The sequence below is a fragment of the Ptychodera flava genome, chromosome 18 (genome assembly GCF_041260155.1).
Source record: "Ptychodera flava strain L36383 chromosome 18, AS_Pfla_20210202, whole genome shotgun sequence".
NCBI lineage: Eukaryota > Metazoa > Hemichordata > Enteropneusta > Ptychoderidae > Ptychodera > Ptychodera flava.
In genome coordinates this window covers 19,945,097-19,967,189 of record NC_091945.1, presented here as the reverse complement: position 1 = coordinate 19,967,189, position 22,093 = coordinate 19,945,097, and the positions used below count along the sequence as shown (strand labels likewise).

At 40.5% G+C, this 22,093-nt stretch overlaps 1 protein-coding gene across 1 annotated transcript in view; it reads left to right on the top strand.

Moving 5' to 3' along the window:
- Positions 1–22,093, top strand: part of LOC139117645 (mucin-2-like) — a 30,119-nt gene that overhangs the window by 4,420 nt on the left and 3,606 nt on the right. Inside the window, exons 4-27 of the mRNA XM_070680886.1 lie at positions 205–518; positions 689–1,283; positions 1,824–4,220; positions 4,436–5,905; positions 6,045–6,833; positions 7,060–7,110; positions 7,321–7,574; positions 9,320–9,443; positions 10,586–11,068; positions 11,791–12,030; positions 12,324–12,819; positions 13,726–13,934; positions 14,495–14,680; positions 15,497–15,735; positions 16,086–16,287; positions 17,340–17,696; positions 18,285–18,458; positions 18,963–18,997; positions 19,356–19,521; positions 19,896–20,009; positions 20,365–20,469; positions 20,874–20,981; positions 21,339–21,379; positions 21,767–21,827. Of these exons, the coding sequence (XP_070536987.1) occupies positions 205–518; positions 689–1,283; positions 1,824–4,220; positions 4,436–5,905; positions 6,045–6,833; positions 7,060–7,110; positions 7,321–7,574; positions 9,320–9,443; positions 10,586–11,068; positions 11,791–12,030; positions 12,324–12,819; positions 13,726–13,934; positions 14,495–14,680; positions 15,497–15,735; positions 16,086–16,287; positions 17,340–17,696; positions 18,285–18,458; positions 18,963–18,997; positions 19,356–19,521; positions 19,896–20,009; positions 20,365–20,469; positions 20,874–20,981; positions 21,339–21,379; positions 21,767–21,827 (9,210 nt within the window). The remainder of the gene's footprint in view (positions 1–204; positions 519–688; positions 1,284–1,823; positions 4,221–4,435; positions 5,906–6,044; positions 6,834–7,059; positions 7,111–7,320; positions 7,575–9,319; positions 9,444–10,585; positions 11,069–11,790; positions 12,031–12,323; positions 12,820–13,725; positions 13,935–14,494; positions 14,681–15,496; positions 15,736–16,085; positions 16,288–17,339; positions 17,697–18,284; positions 18,459–18,962; positions 18,998–19,355; positions 19,522–19,895; positions 20,010–20,364; positions 20,470–20,873; positions 20,982–21,338; positions 21,380–21,766; positions 21,828–22,093) is intronic.

Below are 22,093 nucleotides of genomic sequence, written 5' to 3'. Positions count from 1 at the left end.
ACAATTGCTACAAAAACACTACCACCGGCAACAGTCACTGAATTCGTCACCACTGCTACCAGGGAAGCAACCACAGAGGTACTTAGTAAAATTATCAGCGCTACAGCAAAGACTGCCACCCCTGAATCATCACTTCTGCACTCATAAGTCAGCCGGTTACATCTGAAGCAATTACCAAGTTGATTGAAACAACTGTTGCCGCAGCAACAACAGAGGAGATGTATACACTAGTTGAGACAGTCACAAAAGGCACCACACCACAAATTCTGTCAACTGTATTGGAAAGAACAGTTGAACGGTCCACCAAAGAAGAACTTACAGAGCTGGTTACAGCAACAAGCAAGTTGGCAAGTACAGAAGCAATAACAAAATTTGTTGAAGCTACCGCATCCACAGCAACCCTGTCTGCTTTGACCGAAATTGCAACAGAAGTCACCACTCCAACTGTAACAGAGGGTTACACAGAGGAGCCAGAGTTGACAACAGAATATCCGACAACAGAAGCCAGGTTGGTTGAGGTAACGGGCACTCAAGTTGTTGTGACTAGACCAGCCAAACCTACTAAACCAAGGAACCTAAGGTAACAACAGAAGAAGCTGTCTTTTCCACAGAAGCTACAACATCTGCCATTGTAACAGCAACAGCAACACCAAAAGTCTTGACTACACTCATTGCGGCAACTTCCAAGGAGATAGTATCTGAATTCCTCTCATCAGTTGCTACTCCAGAGGCTGTGACAGAGATAGTAACTACTGCAGCCAAAACGACACCAGCTCTCGCGACAACTGTTATAGAAGTGACATCAGCTGTAAGACAAACCACACAGCCTGAAATAATATCCACTGTTGCACAAGCTACAACTCCTGCAGCAGTGACAGAGTTTCTGACATCAATCGCTAAAACTAGCCCCGAAATTGTGACCCAAACAGTGGTTGCTACAACGGAAGCCAAACCCACACTGGCCACCGAAATAATCACTTTGTCAGCAACCCCATCTCCAGAGATTCTCACAAAATTAATAAGCACTGCAGTGCAGACAACTCCGGAAGTTTTAACTACTATAATAGCAGAAACAGCAAGAACAACACCAGCTGCTCTCACGACCATACTAGCTGAAACAACACAGCCGCCACTTCTTACAGAGGTTACTACTAAAGCCGAAGAAGCAACATCACCTCTGGTGACTGAAGTTGTATCGACAATTGCAAAGACAAGCCCCCTTGTTCTCCCCCACAGGTCTCACAACAGCCATAGAAACTACTCCCGAACTTCTCACAACAATAGTAGCTGAGACCGCCCCTGTATCAACCAAGCAACTCACAGAATATGTGACAGCTGTCAGTATATCCACTCCAGAGATTGTATCTGAAATACTGAGCACGGTTGCCGAAGTCTCAACAACGATATTGCCAAAAGCATTGTCGACTATTGCCAAAACAACTCCTGAATTGACCACAGAAATAGTCGAAATAACGTCCAGGGCAAGTCCAACTGCCAGACTCGAAATTGTCACTGCTTCTTCAGAAGCTCCTGAGCTGTTCACTCCTATTGTTACAGCTACTACATTGGCCACGCCTGAATTAGTTACAGAAATTGTGGAAGGGACAACCTCTCCAGAAACGGTCAGTGCCATAACCTCAGAAATCTTCAAAACTTCTCCTGAAATATTAACTTCAGTCGTCACTGAACTTGCGAGAACAACTCCATCGATTTTGACTGAAATAGTCAGAGCTACCACAAAGAAAAGCCAGAATTCACAACAGAGTTCATTGAAACTGTTGCACGAACTGCAAGTCCTGAAATTTCAACTGAACTCCTTGTAGCATCAACCAAAGCCGTTCCAACCATTCTAACAGAGATTATCCAAACAACAGCAAAGACTGTCCCAGAAGTTATAACTGAAATAACAAAAGTAGCGACAACAGCAGCCCCTATTGTAACATCAGAGCAACCAACTACAGAGGAGTTGACAGAAGCAATCACTACTGCACCAACCACTCTTCTCACCCAAGTTATAGAGACAACAAAAGAGGCCATAACATCGGAGAGAGTGACACAAATAATTCGCTCAACAGCAGAAACAGCAACCCCTGAAATAGTATCCAAACTTCTGAAGACTACTGCTGAGTTAGCCAGCACTACACCAGAACTGCTGACTCCAGCAGTAACATTTGTCACCACTGCTGCAACTCCTGAAATTGTCACTGAAGTTCTAGAAAAGACAACACTGGGCGTGTCACCTACTGCCATTAGCAAATTGATCACAACGCTTGTCTCCACTGCTTCCCCGTCAACAACCAGAGAAGTTATTGAAACTGTGACCAGAGCTGCAACACCAGAGGCCACAAGTAAAATTGTGGAGATCACTTCACGCGCTGTTACACCTGAAATTTTGAGTAGTGTTGTCTCTGAAGTAGTAACTACCCCTGAAGTGACTACCAAAGTCATAGAAACAGCAGTAACTGCCATAACGCCTGAAGCGACCACAGAAATTATCACGGCAGCAACCATAGCTGCCACATCAGAAGCCGTCTCTGAACTGATTTCGATCATCTCAAGCACAGCCCCACCAGAACTCACCACCAGAATTGTTGAATTAACGACAAAGAAAGCCCTTACCACACCTCAAGTGGTCTCCTCCATTGTAGCATCAACAGTAGAAGAGGTCTCAACTGAGAAAATCACAGAAGTAATAACTTCTCTTGCTACAAAAACACCAGAGGTTATTTCCACAATACTAGAAACTGCAACAAAAGCTGGAACTCCCGAGCTAATAAGTAGGATTTCTACAGCTGTGGCTGCAAGAACACCGCCAGAGGTTGTTACATCTGCATTGACAGCAGCAGCAACTACCCAAGCAGTTGTCACTGAAATAGCAACAATTGCTACAAAAACACTACCACCGGCAACAGTCACTGAATTCGTCACCACTGCTACCAGGGAAGCAACCACAGAGGTACTTAGTAAAATTATCAGCGCTACAGCAAAGACTGCCACCCCTGAAATCATCACTTCTGCACTCATAAGTCAGCCGGTTACATCTGAAGCAATTACCAAGTTGATTGAAACAACTGTTGCCGCAGCAACAACAGAGGAGATGTATACACTAGTTGAGACAGTCACAAAAGGCACCACACCACAAATTCTGTCAACTGTATTGGAAAGAACAGTTGAACGGTCCACCAAAGAAGAACTTACAGAGCTGGTTACAGCAACAAGCAAGTTGGCAAGTACAGAAGCAATAACAAAATTTGTTGAAGCTACCGCATCCACAGCAACCCTGTCTGCTTTGACCGAAATTGCAACAGAAGTCACCACTCCAACTGTAACAGAGGGTTACACAGAGGAGCCAGAGTTGACAACAGAATATCCGACAACAGAAGCCAGGTTGGTTGAGGTAACGGGCACTCAAGTTGTTGTGACTAGACCAGCCAAACCTACTAAACCAAGGAAACCTAAGGTAACAACAGAAGAAGCTGTCTTTTCCACAGAAGCTACAACATCTGCCATTGTAACAGCAACAGCAACACCAAAAGTCTTGACTACACTCATTGCGGCAACTTCCAAGGAGATAGTATCTGAATTCCTCTCATCAGTTGCTACTCCAGAGGCTGTGACAGAGATAGTAACTACTGCAGCCAAAACGACACCAGCTCTCGCGACAACTGTTATAGAAGTGACATCAGCTGTAAGACAAACCACACAGCCTGAAATAATATCCACTGTTGCACAAGCTACAACTCCTGCAGCAGTGACAGAGTTTCTGACATCAATCGCTAAAACTAGCCCCGAAATTGTGACCCAAACAGTGGTTGCTACAACGGAAGCCAAACCCACACTGGCCACCGAAATAATCACTTTGTCAGCAACCCCATCTCCAGAGATTCTCACAAAATTAATAAGCACTGCAGTGCAGACAACTCCGGAAGTTTTAACTACTATAATAGCAGAAACAGCAAGAACAACACCAGCTGCTCTCACGACCATACTAGCTGAAACAACACAGCCGCCACTTCTTACAGAGGTTACTACTAAAGCCGAAGAAGCAACATCACCTCTGGTGACTGAAGTTGTATCGACAATTGCAAAGACAAGCCCCCTTGTCTTCACCACAGGTCTCACAACAGCCATAGAAACTACTCCCGAACTTCTCACAACAATAGTAGCTGAGACCGCCCCTGTATCAACCAAGCAACTCACAGAATATGTGACAGCTGTCAGTATATCCACTCCAGAGATTGTATCTGAAATACTGAGCACGGTTGCCGAAGTCTCAACAACGATATTGCCAAAAGCATTGTCGACTATTGCCAAAACAACTCCTGAATTGACCACAGAAATAGTCGAAATAACGTCCAGGGCAGTCCAACTGCCAGACTCGAAATTGTCACTGCTTCTTCAGAAGCTCCTGAGCTGTTCACTCCTATTGTTACAGCTACTACATTGGCCACGCCTGAATTAGTTACAGAAATTGTGGAAGGGACAACCTCTCCAGAAACGGTCAGTGCCATAACCTCAGAAATCTTCAAAACTTCTCCTGAAATATTAACTTCAGTCGTCACTGAACTTGCGAGAACAACTCCATCGATTTTGACTGAAATAGTCAGAGCTACCACAAAGGAAAAGCCAGAATTCACAACAGAGTTCATTGAAACTGTTGCACGAACTGCAAGTCCTGAAATTTCAACTGAACTCCTTGTAGCATCAACCAAAGCCGTTCCAACCATTCTAACAGAGATTATCCAAACAACAGCAAAGACTGTCCCAGAAGTTATAACTGAAATAACAAAAGTAGCGACAACAGCAGCCCCTATTGTAACATCAGAGCAACCAACTACAGAGGAGTTGACAGAAGCAATCACTACTGCACCAACCACTCTTCTCACCCAAGTTATAGAGACAACAAAAGAGGCCATAACATCAGAGAGAGTGACACAAATAATTCGCTCAACAGCAGAAACAGCAACCCCTGAAATAGTATCCAAACTTCTGAAGACTACTGCTGAGTTAGCCAGCACTACACCAGAACTGCTGACTCCAGCAGTAACATTTGTCACCACTGCTGCAACTCCTGAAATTGTCACTGAAGTTCTAGAAAAGACAACACTGGGCGTGTCACCTACTGCCATTAGCAAATTGATCACAACGCTTGTCTCCACTGCTTCCCCGTCAACAACCAGAGAAGTTATTGAAACTGTGACCAGAGCTGCAACACCAGAGGCCACAAGTAAAATTGTGGAGATCACTTCACGCGCTGTTACACCTGAAATTTTGAGCAGTGTTGTCTCTGAAGTAGTAACTACCCCTGAAGTGACTACCAAAGTCATAGAAACAGCAGTAACTGCCATAACGCCTGAAGCGACCACAGAAATTATCACGGCAGCAACCATAGCTGCCACATCAGAAGCCGTCTCTGAACTGATTTCGATCATCTCAAGCACGGCCCCACCAGAACTCACCACCAGAATTGTTGAATTAACGACAAAGAAAGCCCTTACCACACCTCAAGTGGTCTCCTCCATTGTAGCATCAACAGTAGAAGAGGTCTCAACTGAGAAAATCACAGAAGTAATAACTTCTCTTGCTACAAAAACACCAGAGGTTATTTCCACATTACTAGAAACTGCAACAAAAGCTGGAACTCCCGAGCTTATAAGTAGGATTTCTACAGCTGTGGCTGCAAGAACACCGCCAGAGGTTGTTACATCTGCATTGACAGCAGCAGCAACTACCCAAGCAGTTGTCACTGAAATAGCAACAATTGCTACAAAAACACTACCACCGGCAACAGTCACTGAATTCGTCACCACTGCTACCAGGGAAGCAACCACAGAGGTACTTAGTAAAATTATCAGCGCTACAGCAAAGACTGCCACCCCTGAAATCATCACTTCTGCACTCATAAGTCAGCCGGTTACATCTGAAGCAATTACCAAGTTGATTGAAACAACTGTTGCCGCAGCAACAACAGAGGAGATGTATACACTAGTTGAGACAGTCACAAAAGGCACCACACCACAAATTCTGTCAACTGTATTGGAAAGAACAGTTGAACGGTCCACCAAAGAAGAACTACAGGCTGGTTACAGCAACAAGCAAGTTGGCAAGTACAGAAGCAATAACAAAATTTGTTGAAGCTACCGCATCCACAGCAACCCTGTCTGCTTTGACCGAAATTGCAACAGAAGTCACCACTCCAACTGTAACAGAGGGTTACACAGAGGAGCCAGAGTTGACAACAGAATATCCGACAACAGAAGCCAGGTTGGTTGAGGTAACGGGCACTCAAGTTGTTGTGACTAGATCAGCCAAACCTACTAAACCAAGGAAACCTAAGGTAACAACAGAAGAAGCTGTCTTTTCCACAGAAGCTACGACATCTGCCATTGTAACAACAACAGCAACACCATTGACAACACTTGGTGATGTTACATCAGAAATTGTATATCAGGTTACAACTGGGGAAGCCGTCTTACCGACATCAGAGTTAATCCCATCAATTTATATTCCAACAGTTTCTATGGAAACTGCCCCTTTATATACTGCTGCTCCAATAATATGCGTCCCAGGTTGGTCAAGCTGGTTCAACATTGACACCCCTCTTGATGATGGAGATGATGTTGAGAGTTTGGATCAAATACGGATGTATTTTAGTTTTTGTCGATCACCTTTGCAAATTGAATGCTACCAAGTTTTATCGAATAAGACCCATGAAGAAGTCGGGGAGAAGGTGACATGCAGCATTGATGAGGGCTTTACCTGTCTCGCTCGTGAACAAACTGATAACCAGTGTGAAGATTATGCTGTCAGATTTAATTGTGGCACATGTGAAGGTGAGGCTCATAATTCATTCATGAGAATTTCTACTAAAGACGGCATGAACATAAAAACTGCATGATTACAACAAACCCGAAGATTTAAATGTTACCATTGTTAATTACGGTGACATGTTTTTATTGCATCAAATGTTAAATGGCATGTTTGATTTTATGAACATGTTGATGCTTTGGAGTTTATAACTACTATACTGACGGAGAGTGTCTTTTCGTTTGCATGCAGTAACATCAAAGGCGACAGAAGCAACACTCCAAACCATATCACTTACCACAGGTATGTCACAGTTACTTGATGAATATATGAAATCTCAGCTGCAGAACTGAAACTTGAATCTCTTGATTAGATATATGCATGTCTTAGATTTGTTGCCATTTGTCTTTTGTTTGTAACCGACTCAGCAACATTCCACCTCAAAAACGTAAACATCTAGTTTTAAGACGACCAACGTTTATTTGATATTGGTGCATTTACCTTTTTGTACAGCCTTATGCCAACCTGGTCAAATCTACGTACCAGACGGAATCAACTGTGATAGACTGTGTGATGCTTCAAAAGCACTAATAACAAGTTGTATAGATGACAACACCGCAATCGACGCATGTCTTCCAAATTCACCAACTGGCCAAATGTTCTGTAATAAGCAAAATCACCGAATAATGGTGATTGGAAATGACGTACAGTGCATTCCAGAGGGCCAGTGTTCCTGTTGGAGGGATGACACCGATGAAATTGTGCCAGTAAGTTAATAATATTAAGAGTATTAAGTTGGTTTGATAATCTGAAACACTTCCGCGAGCCTGACATAAGAAACCACTATCCAGTCCATTAACACTCTCGTTTCTTTGTTGAATAAAGCCAGAATATGAGGACTTACTCGTGAATAGGAGGCCCGATCCTTCTACAGAATATCAGAGTAAATAAAGGCAACAGACTTACACTTTTTATCAAAGGATTAGATATTACATGCAAGAGTCATCCGAGTATGAGGGTTTTCGTGACCGCACCAAAATCTTACATGTCCTTTAACCATATCGCTTGCTACTGTAGCATATTCAGGCCTTCATTTAAACTCTTGTATCGCAGTGCCTGTACGATACAATGATAGGACTTTCTATAAAGGCACTATGGCATTTAAATTACTTCGCATCAGAGCACTCAGCTTGCTCCGATGGGGATGTTGAAATGGACCAGATTTTTGAAGCCAAATGACTTCTACGTAGAGCCATGTTTCACAATTTATATATTGTCAGATTATAGAGTACCCTGGTTCCATTACATATACATTCTGTAAATGTAAGGGCTTCTACAGTTGAGCAACCCGATGTTTTTCAACCTAAATACTTAATTTGTGCTAATTATTCACGCTTATCGAGCATAACTATTGAATTTCAATACTTCCATACACATTTTTTGTCTTAAGGCACAAAACCTTATATTAGCAAGATTTAATGAACTGTTCTCGCTTATGAAAGTCGAATGTACATGATTATAGTACAAATATATGTCAATGTCAGGCAATCATTGCCAACAAGAAGGTGAATCACAGCAAAGATTTCGAAGCCTAACTGGCATGCTATTCTTTATCCCTATTCAAAATGAAATTACTTAACCATTCCTGGTTAACATGATTATGATTTGGAGGACTTTAAAAGTGAAATAATTTTTAAACGACAGAGAAACTTCGAAACATTGAAAGTCTTGTATTTAGTGTTCAGATTACTTCCATCGGTTAAATAACATATCGTAAACATGCATTTTGCTGAGCACAAAAACAGACGATCTTCCATACATCAAAGGTCAATGTCCAGTAAAATAACATGGCAGTGAGATTCGTGCTAAAATTGTTGCTTAAACCATGAAATCCTGTGTATCAAATGGCAGTGCAAACATCGTGAATAGGCAGAATAGAAAGCAAACATAGAGCGATTTGGACTGTTCTATTATCGAGTAGCATATTGCAAAGTGAAGACTCCTCTAATTTTTTTAGTTGGTCGACCGGTGACAACTTAGCATATCCGATCGCTAAGTCATAACAATGTTAATTTCTGAGTAGTGCATTTTCACTTTTTTGAGCTGAACTAAGGTAGGGTCTCATGCACTGATGTAAAACATATTTTGAAAATCCCCTGAACAGTAGGGGAAGGTTTTATATACGAGCAGGGTCTTTCACTCGAAAAGGATATATTGGAGCATCAGCACAAATACTTTTAGGTGTTGGCTTTCAAACTCGATAAATCATCAATATGTTGTGCTTTGTATTTACCCTGTGATTTCTTTATGTTTCATTACTATCCTTCCATTAATACAGCATTGAAATTGTGCAATGTATGGATGTCTCTTTCGCTAGATAAAACCCTCAAATGAAGCATTTGGTCGACCGCAGCTTTCTAGTTTTAAATATCAATTAACATACGAGAAAACGACGCACAAAAAAATCAAAAGTTATTTCCTTTGTGAAAACCTGCTCTTTGTATTTTTATAGCCCGGTGCACGATGGGAGAAGGGCCAGTGTGAAGATTGTATATGCTTTAAAAATCAAATCGAGTGTACCCGGAAATCTACTGCTGAATGTAGGATCACCACGATAAGACCAGCAATATCTCCTGGTAGGACTTTCACATCATAGAACACTATTTTCAAGAGAAGTTTGCCCATACCTAAAATATTAATTTAAAGTAGGATGCACCTCAGAGACAGATATTCGGACGCTAAAACATGTACAATTCTTTTCTGATCTACCGCTTTAGGGGTCTCATTTTAAAGCTCTTGGTGTAAGAAACATTTGCACTTCCTCAGTTATTCAAAAATCAACGATTCTATTTTCCTCCATAGAGTCAACCTAAGGATGACCTCATTTTGAATTTAATATATCGGTAAATCTTGGGTGATTTGTTTCTCTAGTACCAAAATCTTAAGGTGACCAGGGGGTTTTATCCTTGATATTGAAAAAGAGTGGTTAAAAGATTCCTTGAGGAAAGTTTGAGCAAAAGTTGAAGTCTTTCACATTCGAGGCGCACACCGCCTTAAATATCTCTATTACAAAACACGGTAAAAAATGTTTAAAGATTCTGGGAAAATTATAATACTGATCTTCACCGAATTTTGTGCAAATTACAATAATAATTTATGGCTTCTGGTCATATATGGTATTTAACGTCTAGAAAATGAAAGCCATTTGCTGACACTTTCCTCAAACTAATTTTCAACCATCTTCTTCCAAAATAAAGAATAAAAATCGAGGTTATTGTGCAAATTTTGGTACTAGAGAAACAAATCAACCAATATTTACAAATACTTGAAATTCAAAATGGCCACCATCCCTGTGTTGTCTCTTTCGTGGCAGGAGGAATAAAATTCCAGATTTTCACAAAACTTAGCCGGTGAAAACTTTAGTTTATTCATAAGCTTCCAAAATGAGCCCTACACGTGGTAGACCATAGGAATGTTGTAAACGTTTTAGAGTCCGAATATCTATCCCCTAGATTCATTCTACCTTAAGGTTGACATTACAAATAATCAAGACGGCCACGACAGCTACTGTATAAGGAGCTGTGGCGGTCTATTATTATTAAACTTGGGAGAGTTATGTGATAGGCAATTTAGAATGCAAATTTTAGAAATTCTTGCCACACTTCAATGAGAATATTATAGAGTGCAGAGGAAAGCACTTTATAGTATTGTTGTATTTGGTGTTCAGTATTTTATTACAAACTCTCTTATACTGTCATCGCACTCCTATCTATTTTAGTTGGTACAACCTTAGCTCCTACAAGGCTTACTACAAGTGTTAGGGAATTAGAAGTGTGTGTTTCGGTGACAAACACAACCATGTGTCCAGACGTCTGTCCACCTGGTCAAGCTTGTGATGGCATTTCCTGTGTTGATGTTGTGAACTGTCCGTGCTCGTATGAGGGGCAGATATATCAGAGTGGCATTTTCCTGAATGAGAGATGCGAGGCCTGCTTTTGTTTCCGTGGAGCCGTCATCGACTGTCAGAAGTTCTGTGAAATCGAAGAATGTGCTCCTGGGGAGGCGCTGGAGACCCCGGATGGAGAGTGCTGCAGATGCGAGCCATGCACATGTGAAGTCGATGAGTTCAGCTGCGTGTCCACGACAACTGCGACGTGCCAGGACCAGTGTATTCCGAACACGCTCGTGTGTAACGGCGTCGATGATTGTCTGAACGGCGAAGACGAGATTGACTGCCCTTCGCCAACACCACGACCACCAGGTATGCTATTAAAACGACACGTCTACGGACTGCTACTTTCCGCATGATTCACACCGAGCATGTCAAAAGATCGAATCGTGAGTCTAAAGAACATGAAGCAGTAATTTTCCTCTCCAAGTCACAAATTGAAATTCAGCCTAGTGACATTTTCATTCACTGATTTGGATGTGCAAATGTTACTTGTACAATCATGAGAAATTCATGGTAGTTACATTATTTGTAATTAATAGAGCATCGACCAATACTCTTGCCTTTCTTTCGTTACATACCCCATTAATTATCCAAAATATGGCCGATAAATGAGACAAAGTATAAATTGTCCGTTCGTGTGATTTTGAACGTGATCGTTGTATGTTGTCGAGACGCTAGTGCTCTGAAATGCCATGTTCACGACTGGCATTTCCTCTCATCGTTCCTTTGGAAACATTTTACAATTCTCATTGGTTGAGTGTTTGTAAGCAGAGTGTTAATTACAAATCCCCTAAAGATCTTTCAAATCGATTAAAAATAAATCACACAATTTATTACAAAAGGTGGTAAATATTTTTTGTCAGTTTCCCGTCTTACTTTAGTGCTTCTGCAACTCGTGGTGGTCGTTTTGTTGGGCTCATGTAATTCTATTAAACAATATATACTCGAAAAGGTACCGTTTCTTTACGGATGATTTCTGACGTATATTTCTTCAATGTAAAGTTCGCTCACATGGTAATTTATTCCCACAGGTTGTTTCGACACCAACAACAATTTTGTACTAATCGGTGAATTTTACAATGACGGCTGTAATAAGTGCCTTTGCCTCGACGAAGATACTGTTATGTGCGACTCGTCCAACTGTCAAAAGACTTGCAAAATCTTCAAAGATAACGTTGTTATGTTCGACGGACGCAACTACACTTACCAAGTATGTGATCACGTCCTGGTCAAAAACCTCGACGAGTCAGATGTCAGTTTCGAAGTGAAACGTAAGTTTTCGTATTTGAAACCTATATATTATTAAGTGCCAAAACTGTTTGCTGATGCCAAAATAAGAAAGGGGATAGGCAATCTGGCGGATATGTCGTTGATTTCTTCCATTACAATTTTACCCTCTCAAAAATATGTTAATAATCATATTACTTGCGTTGGACGTTAATGACCCTGTATAAACGAAACGTCTTTCAGGTGGGCTAATACATTTGTTTGCATAAAATATTTAACGCTCAAAAAATTGGTACTAATGTATTATTTTAATATTACCCCTTTTTTCTATTTGTAGTTTTGACCGACTGTCAAACTAGCGCACAGGAGAGGGATAAGGTTACATGTACGAGGCATATCTTTTTTGGTGTTGGTGATAAAAGTGTTGTGATTGACAACTCGGGTCTTCATGTAAATGGACAAACAGTCACACTTTCCCAGATGTCAGCTCTAAGCAAAACTCTTTCGTCGGGCATTGGTGTGACGGTTGTCAAGGCTGGCGAAGAGACGATACTGCGATCTTCCATGGGAATGACTATAGTTTGGTCAAGCTTCTACGAAGCTCGTATCATCTTAGAATACACGCTGTACGATGACGTCAGTGGTTTGTGCGGCATGCCGAACAACAACGACACCGACGACTTCGCCATCCCGGATGGACGAGTGGTCAGTGACGTCATGGAGTTCGGTGATAGCTGGGGTACACGGGATTCTTGTCCAGCGCCACCGGAGAAATGTTTAGTAAAACATCCTGACCTTGCCGACATTGCCCGAACCAAGTGTGAAATCTTGAGGTACGACTCGCTAAAGGTTTATCTACACAAATAGTAGTGTATCTAAAGAAGGAGAAAGATAGCACAGACAGCAGTACACAATATTGATTAAGGTAGTACGCTCCTCGGGGACACATATTCGGACCCTCAAACTTTTACGATTCTTTTCTGATATACCACTTGCGGGGGTTCATTTTGAAGCTTTTGGTATAAGAGAATTCTTCACTGAATTATTTTTTCGAAAGTCGAAAATTGTATTTTTTCTCCGTGAGTTAACACAGGGATGGCAGCCATTTTGAAATTTAAATATTGGTAAATCTTTGGTTATTTGTTTCTCTCGTGTCAAAATTTGCACTTTGACCCCCGATTTTTATTCTTGATTTTGAAGGGAATGGTTGAAAGATTCCTTAGGGAAAGTTTGAGCAAAAGTTTACAAATGTTTAAGTCTTTCACTTTCGAGGCGCATACTACCTTAAAGGGACAAAGTCGGCTATTTTTCATGAATTTTGTTTGATGCAAGATACTACTTATATTGTTTGACATGTTGAAAGATAATGAATGGGTGATCATGCATGTATTCGACCTTGGTTTTAGACAAATTAAATGAAATCATCGCAAAAATGAATTAATGGTCATGACCATTAATTCATTTTCACGATGGTTTCATGTATCGTGTATAAAATCGGGGTCGAATATATGCATGGTCACCCATTCATTCAGTATCTTTCAACATGTCAAACAATATAAGTATCTCGTATCAAATGAAATTCATGAAAAATGGCCGACTTTGTCCCTTTAAAGGATCTCGATCGATTCATTTTGCACTCCTTGAAATCATGATGTAAACTGATTAAATACGAGCTTCTTAGTTGTCTAATCAAACCAGTCTTGCTCATCAAAAGTAAATTTTCCCGTTTCAATTTGAAGATCGCCGCTGTTCGAACCGTGTCATGAATTCGTTGACGTCAGCTTCTACGAAGAACTGTGCGAGCAAATGGTCTGTGACTGCCTGATGAACAGAACTACTGACGAATCTGATGACGGGTGTGTGTGTGATATTCTCACAGTATACTCGACGGAGTGTGCCAATAGTGATGGCCACAAGATTTTGGATTGGAGATCACCTCAACTTTGTCGTGAGTAGTCCAAATTACATATTTCATCGTAGTCTTTCATCGGTATACGTTTATCGTTGCAGCTTCAAACTATACTTGTAGTATGTATATATGTATGTATGTATGTATGTAACAATATATATATATATATATATATATATATATATATATATATATGTAACAATATATATATATATATATATATATATATATATATATATATATATATATATATATATATATATATATATATATATAATGAATGGCCCTTTCAAATTTCGGAAATAGTGTTTATATGAAGAATAACTCTGTTAATTTCAAGTAATGTCAAGCTATTAGATACGACTTGAAGGTAACAATCCATGTAGGATTCCTAATATTTTTCTTTAGCCTAATGTTTAACCAATATTTTACTAATCTCGATATCAGGTTCTAAAGGTGTATTTTACAATCTGCTTGTCACTTGTCAACCTTAAGTTAGCAGGCCAAAGATTTACCCTGCGGAATATAGTAGGCGCCTTGTAGTCCTCTCCTTTGAATGACTATCTTTAGTCACTATCCTCTTTCTTCTCTCTTTGCAGCCGTCGACGATGTCTGTACCTTGCCCATGGTGTGGTATGAGTGCCTGAGCACTTGCGAGTGGACTTGCACCGAGGAAGGGGCGCCATTCCAACTTTGTCCGACGGGCTGTGCCCCTGGATGTGGCTGTACTCCAGGTCTTGTGAGGAGAGGCGATACCTGTGTCAAACCAGATGACTGCAAAGATTGTAAGTGGTTTCACTTGTTGGCTTTAGTTCAAATTACATACATTACCCATGGATCCAAACTTTGCATATCAGGCCGAAAATGAAGTTTCATGTAATATTGTCAACTCAATCCAGATGAAAAGTCCATTACTCTAAATAGCTATGAAATAACAGTTACAAGTAAATGCATGCATACACTAACCACAAGAAGGTGTTTTATGTTTATCTGATCATATTGAGATATTATGGACGCTGTTGATATGTTCATCTTAAAAGGGCACCGTGACAGGATTGTGAAGAACGGGGATTCGTGTAAATGCAGAGGCCTTCTATTCAACAGTCCAAATATTCGTGTCATAGTATTCGTACGTAACATTGTTAAAGAGTAGAGAAAATAAATTTATGTTCGCTTATGTTGGACGGTTTGTAAGATCGTAAGGGGGCATATGACTCGGATTTGCAAGTAAGAATTCGAACGATGACATAATTTCATTGAACCAACGCTTTGATTTTGTCCCTACCCATTTTTCCAACGTCCTTCCTTATAGATGAGAAGTTTATTCCTTACCGCAACAGACTCGTCCTTTTTAATTGCAATACTTTTGTGATATTATTGAAGGTGCAAAGAGTATGAAATGGTATGTTGCTACTTGGAGTAGAAAGCATTGCTGAACAATCAAATAAGACCAACAGAATGTTAAATATTCTATCATAGGTCTCAACGAAAACTTCATGACGTACCAATAAAATCGTGACACCATATGCACTCCAGCATTCATTTCCATGTGACGTGGATAATTAAACCACCTAAGTACCGTTTACTTCTCTCCATCCTAGGTTACTGCAATGGTTATGGCGGAATTCACTACAACAGCTATGACGGTGCGTACACGCCATTCCAGGGCAACTGCTCCTACCTGTTGTCCCGTAGCTTGCCACCAAGCCCACAGTTCGAAATTTACCTTGAAAACGTCGAGTGTGACGGTGAAATCGTTGACCCCCAAAAATGCAAGGGGATTGTTGGCGTCACGGTAGTTTACGAAGGAAATACTGTGGTTCTCTCGAACGGACCGAAGGTAAGGAGCTATCATCTGGTGTGCGCGCCTGCACGCGTGAGTTCGTGCATGTGCGAGTGCGTAAGTGTTATGTATGTATGTATGTATGTATGTATGTATGTATGTATGTATGTATGTATGTATGTATGTATGTATGTATGTATGTATGTATGTGTGTGTGGTGTGTGTGTGTGTGTATGTATGTATGTATGTATGTTTGTATGTATGTATGTATGTATGTATGTATGTATGTATGTATGTATGTATGCATTCATGCATTTGATATGTATCTATGAAAGTGAGTGAATACCTGTTATTTCGGAAGGTTTTTTTACACCGACGTAATCAATAACTGCTATTGTTCAATCCAGGTTTATGTGAATGGGGAAGAGAAGCGAATCTCAGTAGATTTTGAAATCGATGGAATACACGTGATGAGACCATGCAATAGCTGGGTTGTGTATCTAAATATCCCTGAAATCAAAGTGGAAGTCGCCTTCTACGATCAATACGGGGGTTGGAGTGTCACTATTCCCGAAAGTATATACTTCAATAAAACAGAAGGGCTTTGTGGTGAGTGAGTTATTTTTTCTCCTGTTTTACAATCAAGTGATTTCAGTCATATTATGGACTGTCTTCCGAACGGATACATTTTCTTCAACAAATGTTCTACCTAGACTGCGGCAGATGACTGGGCTTACGCCACGCCGTATAATAATGAAACATCATGAATATTGGTGTATCTTTCTGTGACTCACTTGTCAAGGGCGTCGGATGCCAATCAAATTATTGCCATAAGGAAGATAAGTCGACTATTCTATTAATCAACATTTCTTCACTGGGTAATGGGAAGTAGATACCTCACCCTGTCACTGGGCATTCGCCTGTTGGATGATGGATGGAATAAGAAATACACTCTTGCGTTACTGCCGCAGATTTCTAACTTTTTCACTTCAATCACAGAACTCCAGTACTAACAGCAATATTTCTTTCAGTATGAAGGCGGCTAAAGTTTCGTTCACTTTACTCTGGACTCACTCGAGAGGCATGTCTCATTGGTGCCTCGATTGTATTAAGTTTAGTTTATATTATTGGGGGTTTTGCATCCTAAACTTATAATTATTATTGTGGGTTTTGCATCTTTACAGGGGTAGATGTCTTGTGGTAACTGAATTTATGTATTCAAAACTGCTATCAGTAATAATGTGTAGAATTAACCCTTTGAGTGCTAAAGTCAAATTTTGTTACTTTATGAAAAGGTAACCCAAATACTTTTTTCACTTCCAAACATTTTTTTTCGGATTTTTATCAAATTTTGACCAAAAACTGGAGTCTATGGAAAGTGCTGTCCATTTGATCCAAAATGGGCAAAGGAATTATGGAAAAATTCATAAAAATTGGTAAAATGTTGTATTTAAATTTTGGTGGGAAAATTACAGCACTCAAAGGGTTAATAATCTTTTGTTGGGGTACTCAACAATTGAGGGAGAATTTCTTGGTTTAGGCTTATAGACCAGTGTACTTACTTTTTCCCAGACGGAAAAAGACATGCATGGTTTTAACTTAATACGAATCATGATTTTTATCTATAGTATCGAAATTCAAATAAATCATATTCATTGCAGGGCCATGCAACCACGATACGTCCGACGACCACAGGAAACCTGACGGCTCGATAACGGACGACGATGTGGAGTTCGCCAAGAGCTGGGAACGGGTTGAGAACGGAACCTGCCTGATCTCGAGCGTACCTAGCCGCCGTGACGTGACGCCCCCTCCCAGTGTTGAGGAAGAGTGCAGGACGTCGCTGTATGAAGGAGTCTTCGAAGAATGTAATATTCTGGTGGATCCGCACACGTTCTACCGCGCATGTCTATTAGACAGGACTTGCAAGACGGATCACTGTGACGTGCTGGCGTCGTATGCAAATGAGTGCTCCAAGGTTGATATGTGTCTTGACTGGCGAGAAGAACTTAATTGCAGTAAGTCTCAGCTTATTCACGTTTGTGGAGGGACCGTGGTTTATTACAACTGAAAAGCGAAAATATGTTTTCGCTAATGCCAGCGTGTCGGAGTGACTTGTAGCTTTTGTTAGTGTCTTTGATTGTTTTAACTTTTTCATCTTAACTTGACGACATACCTTCGTACGCTAAAACTAAAATTTGTGTATACGAAAGGAAAAACAAGTAAAGCATTTAATTATAGCCCTGACAAAGCAAAGCCTGTTATATTGCAATGTCTGTTATATTCGACGAGTTATATTTGCACCTTTCAAGCGTACATTATCTTTATTAAGTTTTGACGATAATCTATAAGAAAGTATTTTTACATCAAACGATCAAGGAGCTCCGAATAATCTTTTAAAGATAACTGTCACCTGTTCCAATGTTGCCACAGTTACCATGGAAAGAGAAAACATAGCCAATCATAGATTTTAAGCGGTGGCCGCTTTTAAAAACAGCGCCCTCAAATGGTCATTTTGAATACCAAGGAACGCCCCTTTGACCATATATGGCCATATTTAGATTACAGGTGACTGTAAACCTTTAACAATCAATTGTTTTTCGTAGCCGTCCAGTGCCCTGAAGGGAAGGTATACGAAGCTTGCCATCGTCCATGTCGCGAAACGTGTGCAACGCTGAATAAACCAGAGGACAGCAAATGCCTTGGGCCTGACCTGGAGGGCTGCTTCTGTCCAGTCGGCACCATAGAAGATGAATTCGGAAACTGTGTTGAATCTTGCGGTACGTAGGCATCTGGCTGTCACCATCTTCGTATAGGGTCTTGTGATTTAGGCAGTTTCTAGACCGGTGTGTCAAGTTTGTGGTGTTTAGCTACACGCTAATCTAAATGAATATGTGTATCGAGCGCGCAACGAGCAATTCCAAGTCACTAGTTGACCATCATATTTTCAAGCACAAAATTTAATGGCGAATGGACTGTACTGGAACATGAGCGCGGTAGAATTGAGCCTGGCAGAGGGATATCGAATATTTTAAGAAATAATAAATCATTAAGACAGATTGGAAGACAAAGTTTACAAGCTAGCCATCTAGACGGGCAGAATGAAAGGCAAATTTAGCTTTGAGGCGACAGAGCGACACACAGACTGACAGACATTTTTAAGTTTTGAATCATCTTTGCTGGACCAAACAAGACCAAAAGATGACACTATTTTAAATTCTTTCCGTCTTCCTTCTTTGTCATGTACTCGTCACTCATTCTAAATGCTGTCATATTATTTCCAGATCGTTGCATAGAGGTGGATGGTACAAGGCGACGGGTAAGGCATCACAAGTTCATTTCAGCAAATTTGCTTTTCAAGCACTCTGTGTGGTTAGACCCGATTTTATGTTGTTCATAGTATCATATTATCTATGGAAATATATGCCAAAACGATTTCAGAAGTGGCATTCGCCCGATAGCCAATTCTGTGATAGAGATTCCCACTACCCAAGGATGACGACGCGTTACAGTACTGTTATCCTTAAGATCAAACTCAATACTATTTAAGGTAATAACATGATGTACATGCTAATAGTTTGGTAGAAACTCTTGCAGGTCAAACGATAAAATGATCGAGTCTTACACTTTCTGAGCGAGAGATGCGTTTCAACGCAACCGAATTATTGTTCTTACAGACAAATGAGACGTGGATATCGGATCCGTGCGTCAGTTGCACGTGTTTGGCCGGCGGCTTCATTTTTTGTACAGAGATTGCCTGTCCAGCGCCTCCATCTTGTGCAGATTTTAAGAGATTGGAGTCTACGCTTCCAGAGGGCGCCTGCTGCCCTTTCGACCAATGTGGTAAGTAGTAGAGAGTTTGGATAAACCCACTTGTCCATGCTGCCCAAACATGTGAAATCGTACGTAAGAGGATATCATCTAGAAAACTTCAGAGTAAGATAATTTGTTATCTAATACATCAAAGTGCCGTAGGTTCTCGCACCATAATCGCTGTCAAATTTGCTCAAGGACATGTTGCGCGTTTCTCGTTTCGGAGACGAAGTGGATTCTAACAAAAACGATTTTTAAATCGTCAAACAGAGAAATGGATATGCCAAAATCCATATCAATTCTGAAAAGATTTCCATTTAAACATATCAGGCCAATATATTCAGATTAAACATATCCAGCCAATATATTCAAATTAATCCTTTCCTTTAATTACAACATTTTAGTGTGCGACATTGATCTGTGCCCAGAAGAGGCGCGTCAACCTTCGCCAGAATGTAATAAAGGCCAAGTCATTGTAAATATCACCATCAATGAGTGTTGCAGAAGACAGGAATGCGGTAAGTACCTGTACTCACACTTTGACAAAACAGACACGAGTGTGGATGATTTTTCCAAATCAGAATGATAATCCTAATTAGTACTCAACATCAGGGTTTGAGACAAGCATTGAACTGAAAATAGACTTGTCCGATTATAACATGAAGTTAAACTTGCAACTCATGGCATGCATTCTGATCTCTCGGTGTGACACCAACATCACACTACGAAGTGTTTATTCACGAATAATATTCAGAACAACGGCAAGTGCCGGTCCCCGTTATTTAGTTTAGTATCTTGTAAATAGTCTTTGACGATGACGATGATGATGATGATGATGATGATGATGATGATGATGATGATGATCTGTTTCAGAGTGTCTACCGTGCGCAACGCCTGCTATTCCAACATGTTCACCATATGAAACCATTGAAACGTACAGAGAGAATGAAGATGATTGCTGCGAATCCTATAGGTGTGGTAAGTTTGACTTCATCCATCTCTCTCTCTCTCTCTCTCTCTCTCTCTCTCTCTCTCTCTCTCTCTCTCCTCTCTCTCTCTCTCTCTCTCTCTCTCTCTCTCTCTCTCTCTCTCTCTCTCTCTCTCTCTGTATAAGGCCGTTTTCTTTAGTTTCTGTACCAACGACTTTCAGTATTAATACCTCTTCTGACTGTGGGAGTTTTTTGCTCGGGGCCACAAAGAAGTATTCCTCTGTAGGTTAAATCATGTCCTAAATATCCTATTCGTCTGTGCACTTCTTTCCTTCTTTGTCGCCTCTATTTTTCTCTAAATTTGTTGATAAAAAAATGTAAGTCTCCATGTTCCTTCTTACGTCTTATTTGACTAAAAATGAAACCAACCACACTGTTTCTTTTCATCCACAGTATGTAATCGCGCTAACTGTCCCGTGGACTCGTTGACATGTACGGGTTTCCTGGAAAAACAACAGACGCCCGAATCGTCGGAAGCTTGCTGCCCCGAGTACGACTGTGGTAAGTGAATTGGAAAGCTCATTGTTTCTATACAGAGTTTATTTTATGATTTAAATAAAGTTAGGCCCGGTTGCGGCAGAATATAATCCACAGTTTCTGTACCGGCAATAACGATAAAGAAAATTTAAAAGAAGTTTAGCACACAAAAAAAACCATAAAAAGAGGACGCCAACGAACAACTTACAAAAGAAACTGGAGTCAAAACAGTGAGGAAATATAAGGAGAATTGTAACAGTCGAACGACATAAAAAGCAAAGCAAACACATGTACCATCGGCAACAATAAGAGTGTTTGCAAAATCTCATTGAAAATACAGAATTGACTTGTATTCATACTGCTTCTTCGTTTACCTCCCAGTATGCAAGTGCCCGGATGTAGAGCCCATTGCTTGCGAGCTTGTAAGTATCATTTGCTATCTTTTGCCAGAGCCTTGGCAAGTATCCCGAACAGAGCGCAAATTTAAGAGGCGTGTTTGAAAAAGGCAATATTCCAAACAATGTCAACCCGAATTTCTGTGCCGTTGATATAATATTGTTTAAACTGTTATGCGAAAGAGATCTATAAGTTGCTTGTACTGTTTTCGACTCATTACTATTACAAGTATTTTCCACTCTAATACTAGTGTCTGTGTTTAAAGAAAGCTGATGAGCGTGTACGCAATTACTTTTAACGACCCAAAGCTAAAAATATTATGCATGAAGCTATTAGGAAACTCTCTCGACAACACAAATTTCACAGATAATCACTCGCCAAACATACACGAATCATTTTCTTTTCGCACCTAGGGTTACGAAGCCGAACTGAGAAAAATTGACGAAGGTTGCGATTGCTATGGATATCAATGTGGTGAGTTGATCACTGTGCTATTGGCCATTTCAGTCTCAGTCAAAGCTGCTCAGCCAATCGAAATTTGAATACATCCTTATATGGTAAATGACTCGAATATTCACAATATACGGTAAAAGATTCGAATATGCACCATATTTGGTAAAAATCTCGGAAGAAATTATATTTCTTGTAAAAGACCCAAGTTAGCCATGTTTGCCCGGGTAACTCAGAAACCTATACAGTTAAAGCGGTATGATGTATGGGGGAGGGGAGGGGACGACCGA